This window comes from Carcharodon carcharias, chromosome 11 (genome assembly GCF_017639515.1).
Source record: "Carcharodon carcharias isolate sCarCar2 chromosome 11, sCarCar2.pri, whole genome shotgun sequence".
Classification (NCBI taxonomy): domain Eukaryota; kingdom Metazoa; phylum Chordata; class Chondrichthyes; order Lamniformes; family Lamnidae; genus Carcharodon; species Carcharodon carcharias.
The window spans coordinates 67,461,229-67,484,404 of record NC_054477.1 but is presented as its reverse complement, the minus strand read 5'-3'; the positions used below and the strand labels follow the sequence as shown (position 1 = coordinate 67,484,404).

General features: G+C 39.9%; 1 protein-coding gene across 1 annotated transcript in view; it reads left to right on the top strand.

Moving 5' to 3' along the window:
* Window positions 1–23,176, top strand: part of LOC121284081 (cytoplasmic dynein 2 heavy chain 1) — a 770,821-nt gene that overhangs the window by 20,516 nt on the left and 727,129 nt on the right. The window contains exons 3-9 of the mRNA XM_041199129.1: window positions 8,007–8,177; window positions 9,768–9,906; window positions 12,997–13,115; window positions 14,460–14,604; window positions 17,252–17,484; window positions 22,843–22,977; window positions 23,062–23,175. Coding sequence (XP_041055063.1) covers window positions 8,007–8,177; window positions 9,768–9,906; window positions 12,997–13,115; window positions 14,460–14,604; window positions 17,252–17,484; window positions 22,843–22,977; window positions 23,062–23,175 — 1,056 coding nt within the window. The remainder of the gene's footprint in view (window positions 1–8,006; window positions 8,178–9,767; window positions 9,907–12,996; window positions 13,116–14,459; window positions 14,605–17,251; window positions 17,485–22,842; window positions 22,978–23,061; window position 23,176) is intronic.

The following is a 23,176-nucleotide window of genomic DNA, read 5'->3' as shown; positions in this document are numbered from 1 at the left end:
AGGGGGATGACCACTGAGAACTCCTGCACTACCTTCCTGAGTCTTTTACTGTTCCTGATGGTCGCCCATTCACTTTCTGCCTGTGTAATCTTCACCTGCAAAGTGACCACCTCGCTAAACGTGCTATCCACAACTTGCTCAGCATCGTGGATGCTCCACAATGAGTCCACCCGCAGCTCCATCTCCGAAATCCGGTTAGCAAGAAGCTGCATTTGGACACACCTTCTGCACACATGGTCACCAGGGACGCTGGTAGCGTCCCTCATTTCCCACATCCTGCAGGAGGTGCATATCACGGGTCTGAGTTCTCCTGCCATGACATTTAAGCTAGTTACTCCCTTAAAAAAAATACCCTAGCTCGGGGTCTTATTTATGTTAGCTAGGAACCTTGTTTCTTGACTAATTATACTTGTACAGTACTATCCTATACTTTTAAAAAAACATTTTAGCTCCTACCTCAGTATTAAGCAATAGATTACTTTAATAGATTGAAAGAAAAACTCACCAGGGTTTACTCACCAATCAGCTGCTTTTTTAAAAATCCACTTTCGGAAGAGTTTCCCTCGCAGGTCTGGAGCACTCCTGGAGGTATTACCTGTCCCTCTTTTTTTTGCTAGTTTGAGGAGGAGGAGGGAGGGATGGAAACACTACAGCAATGTAATGTTTGGGGCTATTCCGTTCTTTGACAGTGAGTCCTCCTTGATCCCCTTCTGAGTTGTGGTGACTGTGCTGACTTCTCCCAGAATGCTTCTCAGTCACTTCTTACTACTGCCCTCTGTTGAATCACCCACGACGCCATTTGCAATTCCGCTTGCAGGAGAGGGTTCAGGCAGCTGATGTATTCGGCGAGATCTGTGTCAGCTCAGGTCAGGGAGTTCCCATGCTAAAGGTCAGGTGTGGCTGGCAAGGTTTGTGTGGGCTTGGGTCAGGGACTTCCTTCGCTAAAGGTCGATGAGGTTTAAAAAAACGTACAATTTTTGGATGTGTTCGGTTTTGGGATTTACTGACAAAAGATACTTGACCTGTACTAGGTTTGAATTACATGGGTACCAGGACTGTTAGCGTGCTTGGTTGTATTAGTTAGGCTTATAGTGAATGGGCATGCATGTGTTTCTTTTTTTTAAATTACTTTTTACACCTTGTAATGAAACCTGTCTGCAAGCCATATTTCATTCACTTTCAGGTGGAGTTGTTATGAACATGTGTTATATAAAATATTAATTTAAAACGTCATTTTGCTGGATATACATATTGAACTTTTTTGAAAAGGTCACTTTTCCTAAGCAAAGGACACTGGTTTATAGCAGCCACTACATTAAAATAACAAAGGTAAGAGCAGGGAGTCTATGGAACTCCGAGTTCACGTGCGTTTAGAAAAAAAAATTTACAGGATTTTTAAATAGTCAGAAACTGCCACTGAGACAACAGCCCCATCGCGCTCTCGCACTCTCACTCTCTCCTGCAAACCAAGAGTTCTTAAAGGAGAATTCTGAATCCATTAGCCACAACTGCAGACTGTGGGAAGGGACCCTTCAGCTGTAAGCAAGCCTCCAGGCAATTGGTGAACCTTTTTTTTTCTGACTTGGCTTGTTACTTCATCAAGTTTTTAATATTGCATACAGTGTCCACGTGATCTTTTTCCCAGTAGTGGGTAGTTGGACATATTTGTACATTTGTGAACTTGTTAATAGTTTCTTCATCTTTGCCCAAGTGAGTTTTAGCAATAAAGCTAACTCTTTACTGGTTAACTTGGGAGACCTGGCTGGCTTATTTCTTGTACTGAGCTATACACAGTTAAATATATATTAAATTGGAAATATCACCTCCCTTTTAAATTCAATCTCTGTTCTAACCAGCTGAACTTTCTGGAACCAAGAGAGGAGCCAGTTCACCCCTGCTCACCTGGTTGTAATAATGTGGTTTGAAGCTTGGCACAAGTCCAAGCTGGGCATTATGTTGCATTGACCTAAAGTGGGCATCCGGGAGATGGGACTGTTGGTTAGTATGGACACTTTTCTGGCAGGGTGCAAAAAGGGCTGTTTTTGACCTGCCAATGTTAAACTTCAAGCTTTGTTCTTTTGCCTGCAGTTGCTGTCAAATTATAGTGAGGCAACAGTTTTGGAATAAAGTGTGGTAGTAAAGATAACTGCATATCACTGGTGTAAATATAAAACCTGACTCTGCATATAAATGTCAGAATGCAACATGAATGAAATCATTGGGAATACCTTGAGGTGACAGGAACACAGGAGGAGAAGCTATTGTGTGAGATTTGATAAATTCATTAGGACAGATGGGGCTAAAATTATTATGGGGTAGTGCTACAGAAATAGACCACCGAGGAGTGATGGTGAAAAGAATGCTGTATGCATGATAAAGAGCCACAAGAAGAGATGCATCATTGTCACAGTTGCACTGAATATTACTGGTAACTTTGACCAGGGCAGGCAGAAGTCAGGCTGAAATAGGAATGGGTGGAGAAGTGAGCAAGGAATTGGATAGCAACGTCATGTTCAGAACTTAAAATAACACAAGAGAAGTGAAAATATGCATGGACCATGGCTGTGGGAAGAAAATATCACCATTCCTAACCTCAGGATGCCCCTTAAAGCCAATTGAGTACTTTTGAAGTACTTTATAGCCGCTGTGATAATGTAGCCAGCACAGTAGCCAATTTGGTCAGGACACCAGGGAGATCCCCCATGCTATGCTTCAAAATGTTGCCATGGGATCTTTTATATCCACGTGAGAGGGCAGAAAGAGTCTCTGTTTAACATCTCCGAAAGATGCCATCTCTGACATTCTAGTGCTCCCTCAGTACTCCTCTGGATTGTCAGCCATTATTAGGTGCTCAAGTCTCTGGAGTGGGAATTCATTCATTCATGGCATTTATTGCCCATCCCTAGTTGCCCTTGATAAGGTGGTGCTGAGCTGCCTTTTTGAACCGCTGCAGTCTGTGGTGTAGGTACACACACAGTGCTGTTAGAGAGTTCCAGGGTTTTGACCTAACAACAGTAAAGGAATGGTGATATGTTTCCAAGTGAGGATGGTGAGTGACTTGGAGGGGAACTTCCAGATGGCGGTGTTCCCATCTATCTGCAGCCCTTGTCCTTCTAGATGGCAGTGGTCATGGGTTTGGAAGCAGCCTTGGTGAATTCCTGCAGTGCATCTTGTGGATGGTACACACTGCTGCCACTGTGCGTTGGTGGTGGAGGGAATGAAGGTTTGTGGATGGGGTGCCTATTAAGCGTGCATGGTGTCGAGCTTCTTGAGTGTTATGGGAGCTGCACTCATCCAGGCAAGCAGGGAGTGTTCCATCACACTTCTGACTTGTTCCTTGTAGATGGTGGACGGGCTTTGAGGAGTCAGGAGGCGGGTTACTCGTTGCAGGATTCCTAGCCTCTGAACTGCTCTTGTAGCCACAGTATTTATATGGCTAGTCCAGTTCTGTTTCTGGTCAATGGTAACCCCCAGGATGTTGATAGTGGGGGATTCAGTGATGGTAATGCCATTGAACATCAAGGGGTGATGGTTAGATTCTCTCTTGTTGGAGATGGTCATTGCCTGGTACTTGTGTGGCGGGAATGTTATTTGTCACTTGTCAGCCCAAGCCTTGCTATTGTCTAGGTCTTGCTGCATTTGGACATGGACTGTTTCAGTGTCCTGAGGAGTTGCAAACGCTGCTGAACATCCCCACTTCTGACCTTATGATGGAAGGGAGGTCATTGAAGCAGCTGAAGATGGTTGGGCTGAGGACACTACCCTGAAAAACTCCCTCAGTGATGCCCTGGAGCTGAGATGACTGACCTCCAACAACGACAACCATCCATCTTTGTGCTTGGTATGACTCTAGCCCGCGGAGAGTTTTCTCCCTGATTCCCATTGACTCCAGTTTTTCCAGGGCTCCTTGATGCTATGTTGTCAAATGTGGCCTTGATGTCAAGGGCAGTCACTTTCGCCTCACCTCAGGAGCTCAGCTCTTTTGTCCATGTCTTTTGAACCAAGGCTGTAATGAGGCCAGGAACTGAGTGGCCCTGGCGGTACCCAAACTGGGTGTCAGTGAGCAGGTTATTGCTAAGCAAGTGCCGCTTGATAGCACTGTTGATGATCCCTTCCTTCCATTACTTTACTGATGATCGAGAGTAGACAGATGGGGTGTAATTGTCTGGGCTGGATTTGTCCTGCTTTTTGTGTACAGGATGTACCTGGACAATTTTCCACATAGCCAGGTAGATGCCATTGTTGTAGCAGTACTGGAACAGCTTGGCTAGGGGCGCAGCAAGTTCTGCAGCACAAGTCTTCAGTACTATTGCCGGAATATTGTCATGGCTCATAGCCTTTGTAGTATTCAGTGCCTTTGGGCGTTTCTTAATATCACGTGGAGTGAATTTAATTGAATTGGCTGAAGACTGGCATCAGTGATGCTGGGGACTTCCGGAGGTGGCCAAGATGGATCATCCACTTGGCACTTCTGGCTGAAGATTGTTGCAAATGCTTTAGCCTTATCTTTTGCACTGATGTGCTGAGCCCCTCCACCATTGAGGATGGGGATATCACTCCTCCAGTGAGTTGCTTAATTGTCCACCACCATTCATGACTGAATGTGGCAGGACTGCAGAGCTTCGATCTGATCCGTTGGTTGTGGGATCACTTAGCTCTGTCTGTCACTTGCTGCTTATGCTGTTTGGCACGCAAGTAGCCCTGTGTTATAGCTTCACTGGGTTGACACCTCATTTTTAGGTATGCCAGGTGCTGATCCTGGTGTGCACTCCAGCATTCTTCATTGAACCAGGGTTGATCCCCTGGCGTGATGGTAATGATAGAGTGGGGATATGCTGGGCCATGATCTTACAAGTTATGTTTGAGTACAATTCTGTTACTAGTGTACTACATGTCCCTGTTTCAAAGTAGCATTTTGCAGTGCATTTCTTGTTAGTCATATTATACTAAACCTGAGAAGCACTTTCTAAATCCTCCAGAAGAAATGGGGGAGGGGGGAATAAGTCGATTTTGGTAATGAGATGATGTGAACCTATCACAGATACTGACATAGTGGTACTATTTTTCCTCACTATTCATTTTGTGCAGATAATGTTGAAGCATTGCAATGAACTACCAAGATATTGCATATATTGCACAGAAAACTTGTGCTTTTAAAGATTTAAAGAATAGTATAACGATAACTTGCAATTATATATCATCTTTAATGTAACAAAATCTCCCAAAGCACTTCACAGGAGCATTATAGATTAGAATTGACACCATACCACATCATGAAATACTGGTCAGATGATCAAAAGCTTGGTCAAAGAGGTGGATTTTGAGGACGGACTTAAACAATGGAAAAGGTGGTGGGATAAAGAAAAGGAATTCCAGAGCTTAGGGCCTTGGAAGCTCAATATCAATAGTGGAGTGACTAACGTTGGGAATGCTCAATGGTAACCTCCAGGATTTTGATAATTGGGGATTCAATGTAATGGCTCAATGATTTTAGCAGATGAGCATTGATCTATCCAGCCAATCTTTTTAAGCACTGTGGTTCTAAAAATATGAGTTCTGTATTCCCTTTGTGTACGTACTACCTCTGACTGTAATGGAAATAAGTGCAATGAAATATATGTCCGAGAATCAAAATATACTTTCTGGTTGTTGAATTAAACGTTTGTTTTCACACTTAGGTTTTCATTATCATCTTTTCTATCCCATTTTTACCATCTTTTCTATCCCATTTTATACTGAGCCTGTATCCTGGCTAATATTCATACCTGACACCACCACTAAAAATGATTTCCTATTTTTTTCTGTTTGTGGGACCTTGTGTGCAAATGTGATTACTGTGTTTCCCAACATTACAACGCTGACCGCTGTTCAAGATACTTCATTGACTGTGCTTTGGAATCTGAGGTCATGAAAGGTCTTATATAAATGCAACTTTTTTTTTTACCATTCAGTTAAACCCATTTCTAAATTGGAAACCAGCCTAGACATCTCAGTTGCTATTTTCTTCATGGCATAAAATTGATGTTGAAAGTCTCCATCAGGGAGAATATAGTTTTCAATCAATTTTTTTTTGTTTTGCTTTTCGCACACATGCTTTGCACACTTTTACCAGAAGTAGGGATATTTGCTTATGATTGCACAGTGGTTGGTCCCAATCATAACTTTCCAGATAATGATGCAGTCTGTGCCCGTATGTAGCAAGGCTTGGACAATGTTCAGGCTTCAGCTGATATGTGGTGCGAATATTTTGTGCTACTTAAGTACCAGACAATGACCATCTCCAACAGGAAGAATCTAACCATCTGCCCATGACATTCAAGGGCATTTCCATTGCTGAATTCTCCATTATCAAAATCCTGGAGGTTACCATTGACCAGAAACTGAACTGAAGCAGTCACCTAAATACTGTGATTACAAGAGCAGGTCAGAGGCTGAGAATTCTGTGGTGAATATGTCACCTTCAGACTCCCAAAGCCTGACCATCCATAAGGCACAAGTCAGGAGTATGATGGTGTACTCTCCACTTGCCTGGTTGAGTGCAGTTTCATCAACATTCAAGTAACTTGGCACTGTCTAGAACAAAGCAGCCACTTGATTGACACCCCATCCACCATCTTAAATATTCACTCCCTCCACCACCAGCATTCAGTGGCAGCAGTTGCAGTATCTACAAGTTGCATTGCAACAGTTTGCCAAGACTACTTCGATGGTACCTGCTAAACCGTGACCCTTGCCGCATAGGAGAACAAGGGCAGTAGATACATGGGAATACCACCGCACTCCAACTCTCACACCATCCTGACTTGGAAATGTATTGCCATTCCTTCACTGCTGGGTCAAAATCCTCAAATTCCCTCCCTAACAGCACTGTGGGTTTATCTACAGCTTAAAGACTGCAATGGTTCAAGAAGGTGGCTCGCCAGTATCCTTAAAGCTAATGAAGGATAGGCAATAAATTTTGTCCTTGCCTACAATGTCCACATCTCATGAATGAATAAAAAAAACCAAAGAAACAGAGCAGTTTTGAAATGATAGTTCAGCAGGAAGAGAAGCCATATGGAAATGGTATTTGAGGCATCCAGTCGTTTGGTGGTATTTACACTTCTTTTCAATAACACTGGTATTGTAAAAAAAACACCATTTAGTTTGTGGAAAAAGTCAGTAAAATCCCAAACGCATCACTGAGCATATTGCAGAAACACCTGGCTGAATTTAATGGGGACCTTGAACCAGCTGCTGGGGCCGAAAGCAGGAGGTGACTGCACTTTGGGGGGTGGTGGAACCCTGGGACGGCATTTTGCTGGCAATCAATTAAGAGGCTGTTACCAGGTCACCATCCAGATGAGGGCAGGGGCTCACATCCAAGTGCTGCTGGCTTAGTCAGAAGACTGGCAGGATGCCTCAAAGTGAAGGTGCAGTATTTTGAAGAAACCAGGACTCTGGCAGGCAGCCCAGTGATTGGGGGTTAGTGGCAGTGCAATGACAGTGCTATTGCCGCAAGCAGCAGCCATTGTTGCTGAGAGCCTTTTCATGGTTATGGACTGCCCATAAAGAAGCCCCTCCCCATCCCCGGTAGGTGGCTGCCAGAGTTTACTTCACATGGGGATAGGAAGTGCCATTAATAGGCCACTTAAATGGCTCATTTGGCTGCCTGGCTCATGGCTGAGCTGCTTAGTACCCCACTGCAAACAATTTGCCATGATGGCAGGAAGAGGTTGGCCTCCCCTCCAGATGCCTTCCTCCACCATATTGCCAACCCATCCTTCTCCCAGTCCATCATCAATGGGCTGGGAAAATTCAGCCCATCTTGTCTGGAATTCTTGTCAACATTGGAGTTGTAAGGGAAAGCATTCTGAGCTGTAAATATTGTACATATGGAAATGAAAAGAAGATAAAAAGGTTTATAATTTTAAGAACTGTTGTGTTGTTCTGGTACCTGTTCGGAAGCCTGACATTGCAGCATATGACTTTTAGTGATTCTGGAATGTAACTTCCTTCAATTGTAGGTTGAACCAGGTGATAAAAACGACAAAATACTGGTCTTCTTTAAGATGCGCCCAGATGTCATTACTGAAGATAATTTGCACACCAATATACTTGTGTCATCTATGCTTGATTCACCTATAATTGCTCTTTATCAAGCAATACGTCAAATATTTGCACCAGTACTTTTGAAGGTGGGTATTCAAACCTCTGTTAAACACTCACTTTTTTATTATCTGATACCTGTTGACTAATTTCAAAGGTAAAATAAATGAACTATGCTATTCTAGTTTTATTTGTATCCAGGTCTATTAATTTGTACTGCATAGTTCCTTTATCGTAAATATATAATTTGTTGGAAACAAAATATATTTGTATTTGTTAATTTTTTGATATTGGGTAAGTGTGTTCAGAGAGAACTTCAGTAACCAGCAAATAATAGTTTAATTTTTCACCAGAAGTTATTAGTCTTCCTGGATCTTGTAACTTGCCATGTTACATTTCTGCAAGTGTAATTATCGAATAGGATAGCTATTATATGAAAATTGCACCACATTATTTAACCTTTAAATCCTGGTTGACATTTACGTGTGAACTGTGTAGCCTTCATTTATTTACATGGGACCTGTCCTGACCTGGCAACATGAAGTATGCATGCATATTTTTATTGGAACTTGCACTGACCATTTTAATTTAAGCACTGTGAACATGTGCCCTCCTGTAAATTGAAATTGGATATTTTTGTAGGGTATTGCAAGGGGCATATTAGTATATAAAGAAGTAGACAAGAATTGCTACAGCTGTACAATGCTTTAGTGAGACTACACCTAGAGTATTGTGTATAGTTTTGGTCTCCTTGAGGGATATACTTGACTGGAAGCAGTTCAGAGAAGCCTCACTAGGTTGATTCCTGGGATGAAGGGATTGTCTTATGATGAAAGGTTGAACAGGTTGAGCCTATACCCATTGGGGTTTAGAAGAATGAGAGGTGATCTTATTGAAATATGTAAGATTCTGAGGGGGCATGATGGGATAGATGCTGGGAGGATGTTTACCCTCATGGGGAAATCTAGAACTGGGGGACATCATTTAAAAATAGGGGGTCTCAACGTTAAGACGGAGATGAGGAGGAACTTCTTCTTTCCAGAGGGCTGTTTTCTCTTCCACAGAGAGCAGTGGAGGCTGGGTCATTGAATTTATTCAAGGCTGAGCTAGACAAATTTTTGATATACAAGGGTATCAAGGATTTCTGGAGGTAGGCAGGAAAGAGGAGTTAAGGCCACATTCCGATCAGCCATGATCTTACTGAATGGTGGAGCAGGCTCGGTGGGCCAAATGACCTATTCTTGCTCTTATTTCTTATGATTTATGATTATGATCTTAAGACTGCGTTGTTCTACAGAGCATTGGCATGGACAAAATGGCCTCCTTTTATGCTGTAATGACTATGGTCCCTCATAATGCAAAATGTCGGGAAAAATCTATCTTGTGTGGACAAGAGGATATTACCTGGGCTCTATCTTTCTGCCCATCATTCCAAAATGTTATTGGACCATTAATATCTACTACTTGAATTACTCTTGTTAAACATTTTGATGAGTAACTGATGGTCAAAGATATAAAATTGTTAGGTCTTTATAAATTTTTAGTTGAATATGTACTTGAAGTGGAAAGATTTGCAGAAGAAGGATGTAGAATGGTATCTATTGGATAGCTCTTTCAAAGAGCTAGCAGAATAAGCTGTAGGATTCTATGATTAATATATTTTATGGTTTTAATTTCAGGATGAGAAATGGAGTAAAAGTTTTGACCCTAAACTGCAGAATTTACTGACTCAACTTGAAGCAGGTTTAGGATCTATTGTAAGACACTCAGATCATAGTCACAGTGGAATCAAATTCGGTGGAGAACTGGACACTTCAGGTTTGAAACTTAATGACTGAAATAAAATCCCATTTAGAGTTTAGTTTGCTTTTCCCTTTTCAGTTTTTCACTACTTTTCTCTTCCTGGATGTTATGAACTAGGTCATGGACTTGTCCATAATTGTTGGCAACACTGCCTAACCATTTCAGGATTTGATTTAAACAGAATGCAATAGCTGATACCTCTCCATCTCCTTCCTTCTATATAAACTTTGTGCTGAACAAGTAGAATGGATTAAGCTCAGAGAGCTTAAGCATGTGTGTGTACTTGTCCCATGACTTGGGTAAATGCCTCCCCTGGCCCCATAAGTTTTAACGAGTTCTTTGTTTGATTTTTTTTTTTGTCTTCTCTACACACTGTTTGGGAGTCTCAAATCAAATTTCTCCTTGTTTGGAGAGGGTGAACAAATATCAGCCAAAATGTAATGCTTTTTTTATTTTTCCTGCCGATTTCTATCTGGGGAAAGGGATTTATGCCATTCGATGTATGGGAAATACTAGTTTATACTACAAATAAGATTTGTTGAAATTATTAAGCTTTAAAGTAGAGAAGTCTGAAAGGACAGGTCTCAGTAGGGAGTGAACCCATGGAACCTTGTGCCTTTATTCTATTAGCAGTTGACTTAAACCTCAAATTTTGCCTACTTTAAGCAAAGCAAAACCTAACCGGATTTCACTCAGAGCCCAGGGTCTGGCCAAGGATTGTAACAACTTTTGGTTTATCTTGCATTACTGTCCTGACGAGTACAAGATGAAAAGCTTCGCTAGCATGCATCTTTTTTCAGCAATACTCAAATTGAGGGGTCCAATTTTCCTGTGTTGTTTTGGCTGAGGGCTTTTTCCATTTCACTTGCCAAGTCACTTTTAAACCATTTGGAAATGGGTGGTGAAATGTGATGGGACCTCACCTTGACTGCGTTATCCATTGCTGGTCACAGACATGAGGAATATACTGATGTTTGAGGTCAGTGCAGAGAAGAATCACAGGGTCAGTACTCTGTAGGAGAAAACTACAGATTCAAATTTAGAATTGATCTCAAAAAATTATTCTTCTCTCAAAGAGGGATCAACATCTAATTTAACACCTGGGCCAAGTGGTCTTGCTCATCTGTAGTTGTCCTGTGATCTCTCTTTTTACAGTAATGAAAAGCAGCAATGGAAGAAGGATTGATAGCATGCATAGGTGCACATAACCTAACTGGCAGAGCAAATTTGGGTGTGAAGAGGTGGAACTATGCAGTGTGTGTTGACTGCAATTCCCAAAAGCTATTGCCTGTATTGCAAAAATATAGTGTGTGTTGTTTGTAGCTATGGATAGAAGGCAGCATTGCTGTCCATTGGCCCCATGTCTGTCAGCCTCTGGCTAAGGCTCTCTGAATAATTGTGCCTTGAATGCCCAAGATTGGAGGTCAATGCTTTGTCCACCTCGCTACAACTTTCTAGTCTGTCTTAGATATTCTTGCAATGCAGGGATGTGAGAATTGGGGCAAATTTAACACACTTCAGCATAATCTCACTGCTCCCTCCTCAAAGAGGAGAAATAAGAAACTCTGCAGTCTTATTCCAGTCAACAGACTACATTGAAGCTTTCTGTGTTAGTGTTAGTACAGCCTTGGTTTCTCTACCATTAGCTCCGCATGCTGCTACTTTCATTATTAGCACTGAGGGATTCATGCACTCTGTGTTGTCTAAACTCAAGAGTTATCAGTGTGCTTTGTATGAAAATGGGAATGTTATTGTTGGGTATTGTCAGAAGGCTGGAGTGTTAGTGCTGTGCGCTGTCTGAATGTGTAAGTGTTAGTGCCATGTGTTGTCTGAAAATAGGAATGTTAGCTTTGTACGCTTGTCTGTACACGGGAGTGTTACATAAAGCTTGAAAACTGCAGGGCCCACCTCCAGTATGATTGCTATTGATGGGATCAAATTATACATTTCAGGCAGAATGTTGGGCAAATGGTGTTAGATTACACCTTGCACTTCTGTACCTTGCCTGCACAGTAGAGGACGTGACGTTGGCCATAAACAGGGCCAGATGTATTTAAGTTCTCATTAGCACGCCATGGGGAAATTTTTATTTATTGTGCCTTTGATTGAATATATGACAAAACAGACTTAAAAGTGATTAAACTGTATAAGAGATGTGATTTTCTAGTGGCTTTTTAAAGGGTTCCATTCCTAAAGACTACAAACAAGAAAAGCAAACGTCTGGCTGTTTTGGCTTAATGGGCTGTTAACATGCAAGGAGACTGATAGTGGCAGTTTTTGAAAAGGATAAATTAACACTTTAAGCCAGTTCATCTTGATCTATCTGGGTCATCTAGGATTTTGACTGGGTCTAGAACAGCATAAAGAAGCAGAAAACAGGTTGAGCGTTCTACATATTGGCAAGGAAGCAATTTACTGTGATTGAAGTCAACGCTTAGACCTGGGTTATGCTAAACCAAACATGGTACAAAATGAAGATGTAGGCTTTAGCTTATTAGATTCCAAGGGATTGTGGTAAAGGAGGATACGAATTATGTCTGTGTGGAAAACAAGTTTCAATCAAACAAGAAAGAGGACACCAAAGTAGGTTCATCATTCATTTATCTTCTACACATAAACACCATATTGCCAGATTATGAAGGTAAGCTACTTCAGCCTTAAGAGTGGTTATATTTGAAACCTTGAGAACTACTTGTGGAAACAATCATATCAATGAAGTTGTTGAAGTCTGTTTTCCATATTAGCATTTCTCTGATTTTGAATGATTGAATTTTATTAATTTTCTTCAGTTATTCTTTATTGTATAGCCTGACCCTTTTGCGAGAAATTGTGCAGGTTTGGTTGGGAGGGAGCTTCATGTGGCTTGCTGTCATAAGACTATAGTGAGCAAAGCTGTTACAAAGGTACTTGCTGCCCTTTATCTTCCTCTGATATTGGATGATGGACCAATTCTGATGTACGAAGCGTTCAAACTTAAATGAGGGAACCAGAGATATTTCAGTAAAAGCATGCTATTTTTGAAAATTGGTAACTATAGATAGTATGAAATCTGCTATCAGCGATCAGTGTTGATGTTGCACAAACATTTTATTTTTATTTTGAAAGGAATTTTGGAACCTAGTGATGAATTTCAGTTCTGGGCAGAAGTTGCTGCAGCTGATGATAAACCAGACAGAAAAGAAAGAGCCCAACATTTTGAGGAACTATTTCATACAATTGCCCAGGTTTGTTTTTCTTCGCAGACTAAAGTTGCCAGTTAACATGTTTACTGTCATAAAAGTATAATAATTTTCATTTTTTTTGTTTATTATAAAGTAGGTTTATGGGGGTAAGTATAGTTAGGTCTGTCTGTGCGTCTGATTTAATTACGTTTTGTAGCCAAGCAGACTGCAAGCTGAAGTTATCAAAATAAGGTGTAGAAATGTCTTTAAAATGCTAAGTAGGTAAACATAGCTGGGGTCTTAGGTGTGACAGGAATTTGCATCTTTAGATAGATGAAGGGAGGTTTGAATTTCAAAGAGATTAATGAGAATATTGGCAACATGAAAAGATTTATATTATGAGAAAGGTGATATATGAAGGAGAATGAGGCTATGTGTCAGGGAAGGGCATTGTAAGATCTAACAAAAGTGTGTGGAATAGCTTTAAGGAAGCTTCCAATATTCGTGCATATGTCTGCTGTCTACAGAAACTGAAGCTGGAGAAAGCCATTTTGAACTCCGCTGTTCAGGGTATTGTTTTAATTTGCTTGATCTGTTTAAAATCTAAAAATCTATTTTTGGATCGTTGCCTTGAAGGGGTTGTCACTGGTAGTCAGGTCAATTAGGGATTTTAGGAGTTATGGTAGCAATTTGTAGTTCTATGTATGTGCTTGAAATCTTCTCTTTTGTTAATATATACTTTAATTTTGTTTTAAAAAAAATCTCAAAGTTTTGGTGGTCTTATTACTTCTGAATTCAGTCCACGCATCTTGAAATAAATGCAAATTGTTCTGTAAGCATGATCAAGTTTCCCTCGTGGATATTATCCTTCCGGCACACATTACCTGCTGCATCATAACATTTAGCATATTTTATACCTTTTTGGTGGATGATTTAATGCCAGTGTAATAATTCAATACAAATATATTGTAAGTTATTAATCAAACTGAGCTAACAGTAAAATGAAAGTAAAATATTGCTGATGCTGGAAATCTCAAATAAAAACAATGTTGGAAAAACTCAGCGTGTCTGGCAGCATCTGTGGAGATAAAAGCAGTTATCGTTTTGAATCCGTATGACTGAGCATTTCCTGTTTTAATTTGAGCTAACTTTTTTATCATATGCCATTTGGCAAAGTGCTGATCAAGTTTTGTGTTGGAATTCCTTCTCATCTGACTAAATAAATAACTCTGTTGTTCTCAAAGGAAAAGTTTGCACCTGACTTGGTGTCTTCTCTGGCTTCACATGAACATTCCTTCCCTCATTTAGCTCACTTCCCTTGTCCCTGAGGAGACAATGCTTAAAATTTAAAGCTGCTTTAGCATAGTATAAATTAATAAGTTCCTTAACTGCATTTCTCTTTTTTAGCAGTACAACAATTTGGACACACTTTCTTTGGCTGATGTCGTGGATTTGGTTGAGACTACTTGTGATACTGTGGATGATGTATGGAGACAAACTGAGCATGATTTTTACCCAGAGTCACGAATGCGCCATCTGCTGGATATCATAGGTAACAGGCATTGAAAGAATAAATAGCTGCTAGCAAACCTATCGATCTGATCCAAGTATGGACTGTCATTTTTTTTGTAAAGTAAAGGGGGCACATCTGATAGTTCTTTAGTGTCTCAGAGCTAGAAAGAAGTACTTGTATTACTTGTATTTATATAGTACCTTTCAAGACCACTGGACTTCTCAGACTGCATTATAGCCTTTGAAGTACTTTTAAGGTGTATAGAAATTGCAGCAGTCAATTTGCGCACAGCAAATTCCTTAAAACAGCAATGTGATAATATCCAGATTTTTAAAATGATGATTAAGGAATAAATATTGGCCAGGACCCTGGGGATAACTCCGCTGCTCTTCTTTGAAATTGTGCTGTGGGGTCTTTTATATCCACTGAGCAGGCAAATGGAGGTTGGCTTAATGTCTCATTTGAAAAATAGGACCTCCAACAGTGCAGCACTCCCTCAGTACTGCACTGGAATCTCAGCCTTGATTTTTGTGCTCTAGCCCTGGACTGGGACTTAAACCTGGAAACTTGTGCCTCACAGGCAAAAGTACTACAAATTGACAAATTCACTTTACATTTTATATTCATTTGGTTATCTAGGTAATCTCACACATTGTTCTTAATATGCATTTCCATTGCCATACTGAGATTGTGTTCTATTTAAGGGCCACATTAATGCATTGATGAAATACTATTTCGGTGTGGAATGGTTATTGACATTAGACTTTCACAGTATTTTCACGCCACAAAAATATAATTGTGCACTCCTGTATTGAAGATATTCTTCTGTACTAAGATATTCTGACATTTACTGACACCATTTGTCAATGTAACAAATGCCAAGCCATTGCTGTGAGTGACTAAACAGAGCTAAGCTGATGTGTGTTAGTGTTAGGTGAATATGTATTTCCTATTCCATTACATGATTACATTTTCCAGTGATCTGGTGGCTTGCCTGGTTATAAAGGATGTAACACTTCAGAATATAATTACTGTTAATGTTTGAAAGCAGCCTGCAGTGTTTTAGGCATCTAATTGTTTGCCTCTTCCTGTGGGAAAGTCCCCACAGGATCTTCCATTCTGCACTTCCAATAGTTGAATGTCTGAGGTGGTAAAACTTGTTTATATATAAGTGTAAACCTATATCCTGCAGCTCCATTGCATTACATATTGGAACTTGGTCAATGTTAGATTTGGTTTCCAAGGCCAGGTTAAAGTGCTAAAAAAATTACTTCTGTAATGTTGATGTGATTGATGCTCCCATGTGCTGTGTAAGTGTGTAGCCTGAGGATATGTAACATCATCCTTCCAAGCAATCCTGCTGCGTAAATGATGTATAAAGTAGCTTGACCTTAAGCACTTGGATATTAGGATGTTTCAGAGGGTCATAAAATTTGTTTGTTACAGTATTTTAAAAATAATGGCATTTATAATGCCATGGAATTTTGTGTTTTTTACTATCTGTGATCAGGGTGTTTTGTATCTGAAGGGTGTATGTTTTTCTACCGTCAGAATGATTGTACAGTTTTAAATTAACTATAGCAAGCCTTTTGTGAATTTGAAAATAAAGACGTTATTTAGTATCACATGCTTACCCAGAGTTTTAAAAACATGACGTGACATTTCTCTCGCTCCACTTGCTCACACAAAGATTAGATACAGGGGGATAAACAATTACAATTAATGATTGTTTAAATCTCTGTCATAGCATGTCTGTAGTTTCTTAGATGAGTTGATGCTTTTATTAAAGCGAAAGTCTTGTAAAGCAGAGGATTTTTAGTAAGCTGTGAGGCTTCTTGTAGTCGAATTTCCAGAAGATTGGTTCTCAGCTGAACATAAAGTTGGAACAGGTTGGGGAGAATCTTTCTCCTGCTTTTAAGGTATGGTTATTTATTACCTTGGCTGCTTAGTTGACTTGCTGGTTTGATAGCTGTATGATGGATCTCTATCTCTAAGTAGCTTCTTGCTGAATTTTTGAAGTAGACCACGAAATGGCTTCCTTATCTTGTGACTTGTACAAGTTCAAAGTCCTTTTTCAAAAAGTCGGGGGTTTGACACTTCGGAATTCGCTCAGCCCGGTTTGAATGAGGGACCATCATAATACAATGGAAGGTCAATGGGAATCCATTCATATTCATCTAACACACATTGAGTTTTGATGTTTCTTTTGTCCATGGTGAAGTGGAAAGATGAGCTGGCTGGAATGCTATAGTTAATTTGTTGACGGTCCATCCTTAAACAAAGGAACAAAAACAGAAATACCTGGAAAAACTCAGCAGGCCTGGCAGCATCATGAAGACTCGAGGCGTCGGCTTTGTTCTTCTCCGCCGATGCTGCCGGGCCTGCTGAGTTTTTCCAGGTATTTCTGCTCTTGTTTTGGATTTCCAGCATTCGCAGTTTTTTGTTTTTATCTTAAACAAAGGAATGTGTGAATCTTCCAGATGGCTGTAAGTGTGTCTATTTAATTAGGTATTTGCTTGAGACTCAGTACTGTCCAGAGCTCAGAAGCCAAAAGGTCACGTGATTAGCAATGGCAATTTTATAGACAGTTTGTGTTCAAAATTTTTTAAGTATTGACTGAAAGTTCATAATATACTGGAAATGACAATACATACAAGACTTGAATTTCTCGTTTTCCTTTCTCTAGGAAATGCCTTGGGTAGATTTGTACAGAAAACTCTTATGCAGTTAAATTTATGGGGAGATGCTTTTCACATTGTGAAAGAGAGTCTCAGATCTGGCGTCACCATCTGTGAACAGTGGGTGGCAGCATGTGATCACCTGACAGGACAGCTTTGGCGACGATATACTCCTCATCAGTGGAAAAGTGAGAAACATTATCCAGAGTCATTGGCTAGACTTGCCAAACGCCTTGGAGAGGTACAGTAAAATAAATATTTTTTTCTTGAAAGCAAAATACTGTGGATGCTGGAAATCCAAAATAAAAACAGGAAATGCTGGAAAAACTCAGTGGGTCTGGCAGCATCTTTGGAGAGGGAAACAGAGTTCACATTTCGAGTCGGTGTGACTCTTCTTCAGAGCCTTTTTACTTCTTACTGTAATCTTTTTAAAATATCTTTTCTCTTTATTATTTTGAAAATGGTATGAACCTTGTAAATTGTGAAGGGAAACCACTCCACACGCAATGCTTAAATTAACAATCAAAATGCATCATTCAGGTTAATGATGGAAATTCTTTCCAGGCTGCCATAAATCTTGTATTTTTGAATTGCCCTGTATTGAAACTATGATTGTTTCAAGTTGAGTATTGGCAGCAATATTTTGGAACATATACTTTCAGCATATATTTTCAGATCTAATTCTACATTAAGTACCTTTGCTCCATATCCCTAATACCTTTTAGTTAACAAAAATATATCAATCTCAGCATTAGAGGTAACAATTGATTTGGCACAAATTCCTGTTTGTGGAAGAGAGTTCCAAATTTCTACCATCCTTTGTAGAAATGTTTCCTAATTTCACTCCTGAAATATCTGACTAATTTTTAGGTCATGCCTCCTAATCCTACAATTCCAACCAGCAGAAATAGTTTCTCTCTATCTGTTCCCCTGAATATCTCGAAAGTTTCCATCAAATTACCCTTTAACCTTCTAGCTTGTGCAATTTATCCTTATACTTGGACACCAAAAGGTCAAATTATTATTTTAGTAAATCTAACCTGCACTCTATCCAAGACCAGCATCCTTCCTGAGGTGTGGTGTCCAGAACTCCTTACAGTATTTAGGGCAGAAATTTTCACTTGGTAGGTGGGCATGGGCCCAACCTGCTCGAGCATGAAATCATGTGTGATGACGTTGGGCGAGCGTGCCGATGTCAACACGCAGTCGAGCGATAGTTCGGTCAGTGGGCACGCACCAGAGCCTGAAACACATGCCCACCAACAACTAAAAGGCCTGTTAAGGCCATTAAGTTAACAATTAACGTAAATTTTTTGCTGCTCGTCCTGCCAAATGGTTGGTGGGCAGGCAAGCGGCCTTTGCGTTTTTTTTTGGAATCCTCATCCACGGGTGGGATGAGGTTTCCAAAAACAAATAAAAATAAAATTATAACTTTAATTTTTCATTAATAACATGTCCCTGCTCATGTGACAGAGCCACACGAGGGGGCATGTTTCGTTACGTTTTTGTTTTCATTATTTAAAAAAAAAATATTGCTTCATCTCCTTGAGGCAGCTCCGTGCCTCAGAGATTATGCAGCGCTCAATTGTGCACATGTGCAAAGTTCACTGTCGGCCTGCTCACTCTCCACCTCCTCCCCTGCACAGGCAGTGCTCAGTGCTGCTGCTCGCGTTTCACACTGAGCGGGCCTTAATTGGTCTTGCCAAACACGTCCACCCGCCAAGGGTGTGGTCTAGCTAGGACTTTATATAGTTGTAGCATAACTTCTACTCCTTATATTCTAGTTTTATAGATATGAACGCCAGAACTCCATTAACCTTTTTGGTTATTTTCTTTAAAGGTCATGACATTTTAATGACCTCTATACCTGGATCCCCAAGACTCTTTGGACCTACACTGTTTGTAGCTTTTTACCATTTGCAAAGTACTGTTCTATCCTTTTTAGATCCAAAGTAGATGACTTCATAGTTGCCTACAATGAAATTCAATCGCCACAGTTTGCCTATTCACTTAATCCATCAATATCTCTTTGAAATTGTATGCTTCCATCTACACTGCATATTGTGCCACCGATTCTTTTGCCATCAGCAAACTTTGATATGGGGCTTTCTATCCCATCACCCAGGTTGTTAATAAATACAGTGAATGGTGAGGGCGCAACACAAGTTCTTGTGGGACACCCTTAGTCACATCCTAGCAATTTAAGCACCTGCCTATTATCCCTACTTTCTACCTCTTCCAACTCAGCCAATTTCCTAACCAGTTCAATAATTTGCTTTCGATTCTATGTACTTCAACTTTAGTTCTTCATAACATAGACATCCCCCCTGTCCACTACATTGGTCACTTCTTCAAAAATAATCAATCAGGTTCTTCAAGCATGACCTACCCTTTACAAATCCATGCTGGCTCTCTGATCAGCTGAAAAGTTTCAAAGAGTTCAGTCACTCTATCTTTAATTATAGACTCTAATAATTTTCTGGTAAACCAGTTAGCCTAACATTGGTTATAATTTCCTGGTTTCCCTCTATCACCTTTCTTAAATATTGTAGTGACATGTGCAATTTGCCAGTCGAGAGAAATGGCTTTTAAATTCAGAGAGCTTTAGGCTCTCACCTACTTTATTTAAAACTCTGGGATGAAAACCATCTGGCTGTGGGAATTTGTTACTTTTTAGTGTCATTATTTTCTTCATTGCTGTTAGTTTGCTTATGTTAATTTTGATGAACCCATCCCAGATTGAATATTAGTTTCCTCGGCCAGCTTGTAGTCTGTTTCTTTATTGTAAATACCGGCACAAAGTAATTACTTAACAAGTTCTCCATTTTCTTATTTTCATTGATGATATCACCTTTCTCAGTTTTCAAGGTTACCATATTGTTCTTGACTACCATCTTTTTCCCAATATAAGCGTAAACATTTTTGTGTTGATTTTGACACCCTTTGGAAGTTTCTTTTCATACTTCCTCTTTTTAGCCTTTATCATCTATTTTTCCACCCCTTGCTATTCCTGTATCTCTCCCGTTTGCCAGGGTCAGAGTTTTTTTTTAATTTTGTATGTCTTTCTTTTAGTTTTTTGTTGCCTCTTACCATTTTTAGTCATCCTTTTGGGCAGGTAGAACTCTTCCCCCTCAGGGTTATAAACTGGGTCCATCTCACATTAAATTCTTTTCAAATGTGTCTCAGTTATCTGTCTCTTTTACCAATTAACAAATTTGTCCAGTTTACCATGGACAGTCTGTCTTATTGTGTTGAAGTCAGCCTCACCTAAATCTACAATCTTAATAGCTGTCTCATGATGTTCCCTTTCAAAAATTCCATTGAATTTGATCATATTATGATTGTTATTATGCTGTTAACTGTATCCGGCTCATTACTATATCTGATATGGCATCCCTCCTTGTTTGTTCCAGGACATATTGCTGAAAACCATACTGAATATATTTGAGAAATTCACTACCTATTATTCTGCCTCTCCCAATCTATATGAAAGTAAAATCCCCCATTTAAAACTACTCTTTCTTTGGTACATGCTAGGCTAATCTAATCTCTGCATTTATATAATCTTACACTTCACAGGTATTGCCAAAGGTCCTATACAAAACTTCACTCCAGTCTTAAATCCTTCTGTGTTTTAATTCTATTCATAAAGTCTCTACCACCTGCTTATCTCCAATTACAGATTAATCTCTTGCCTTGGAAGTGATTTGATTCATAATCACCAAAGTTAATCCTGACCCTCTACCATTTTCCCAATATATCCTGTAGAATTTATAGCCTAGCTTTTTTAGTTCCCAGTCTTAGCCATCATGACTGCATGTCATCATGTCATTCCCTCTAAGCTGAATTCAGCAATTCATTCAATTTGTTCCTTATAGTCCACATATTCCTATAGAGAATGGGGTGAACTATAAATATGGCATCTTGTGCTATCTTGTGTACAGTATTCAAAAGAAGTATCCATTAGTTCTGTGTCCGATAGCTGGGGAAAAAATATTATATAACTCACTCACCTTGGTGTGTATTTATGATGGAAATTGTGCTAAAATGTTTATCGTGTATATGTAGTTTAATTAAACTTTTCAATTCCAAATGTTGTGATTCAGCTATTTATAGTACTGTTATTATATAGATTCTTCCTAAATTTTCAATAAATTAATAGAAAATTACATAAAAATTGCATCATAGAAACTAAGCATTAGGCCCAATCAATCATTTTCAGATTTCACAACCCGTGTAAGCTAATGGTCCTAACTACATTTATCTTCCCTATTCCCATATCTCTTCATCACACTTTTGGCCAAAGTCCTATTCCTCTGCATTTTAATATAGTTATTTTTCAGTTCAGTCACTGATATTTTCCCCTTTTTGTGGTGTTATTGAATTTATTTCCAGGGTTGGTAGTTGAGGAAAAAGCTCTTTCAATACTCAAAATAAGATTGGATCGGTGGATGAAAGAAAAGAGGCTAAAAAGGGTATTGAAATAGAGTGCATAAATGTGATTAGAAATGTTTGTTCATGTATAATATAAATACCAACATGGACTAATTGGGCCAGTACATGCACTTTTATATACTCTGGGCTGAATTCAAGCTCAAACAAAGCTTTTTAAGAATTCATTTATGGGATGTGGGCATTGCTGGTTAGGCCAGCGTTTATTGTCCATCCCTAATTGCCCTTGAGAAGCTGATGGTGAGCTCACTTGAACCACTGCTGTCCCTGTAGTGTAGTTACACCCAAAGTGCTTTAGGGATTTCCAGTGACAATGAAGGAATGGCAATATATTTCCAAGTCAGGATGATGAATGGCTTCCAGGTGGTGTGCCCCCATGTTTCTGCTGCCTTTACCCTTCTAGATGGTAGTGGTCATAGGTTTGAAAGGTGTTGACATAGGACCCTTGGTGAGTTCCTGCAGTGCATCTTGTAGATGGTACACACTGCTGCCACTGTTCATTAGTGGTGGAAGGAGTGAATGTTTATGGATGGGGTGCCAGTCAACCGTGCTCTTTTTCCTGGATGATGTCAAGCTTCTTGTGTTGGAGCTGCATTTATCCAGGCAAGTGGAGAGTGTTCCATCACACTCCTGACTTGTGCCTTGTAGATGGTGAACAGGCATTGGGGAGTCAGGTGCCGAGTTACTCGGTGCAGAATTCCTAACTTCTGACCTGCTGTTGTAGCCACAATATTTATGTGGCAAGTCCAGTTCAGTTTCTGGTCAATGGTAACCCCCAGGATGTTGATAGTAGGGGATTCAGTGGCGGTAATGCCATTGAACATCAAGGGGTGATGGATGGATTCTCTCTTGCTGGAGATGTCATTACTTGACACTGTGTGGCACGAATGTTACTTGCCACTTGTCAGCCCAGGCCTGGATATTGTCCAGATCTTGCTACATTTGGACTTGGACTGCTTCAGTATCTGAGGAGTCGCAAATGGTGCCGAACATTGTGCAATTATCAGCAAACATCCCCGCTTCTGACCTTTATGATGGAAGGAAGGTCAATGATGAAGCAGCTGAAGATGGTTGTGCCTATCAATTAATAAATCTCATGAAAATTAACTTCACCGTAAACAATTTTCATTCATTCATTGTTTTGCAGATTCAAACTTGTAGAACTGTTCATGAAAAGCTTATGCGGCTCTTACCAGCTGGAGAACAGCAATTACTTCACAATGCCCAGGTGTTTGAGCCCTTTGCTGGACTGAATCCAGTTCAATATAATCCTTACACTGAGGTTTGTTACACTTTATCTCTTCTTTTGAATAAACTCAATATTATACATGTTATCTCTACAATATGGAATTATTGCATTTTCTAGCCACTGTGGAAAGCTGCCATGGCCCAATATGAACGTTCAATAGCTCCTTCTGAGCAGAAGGTCGCAAGTAAACTGAAAATCTCTATTGTGGAGGTGCAAGATAATCCCCAGCAGG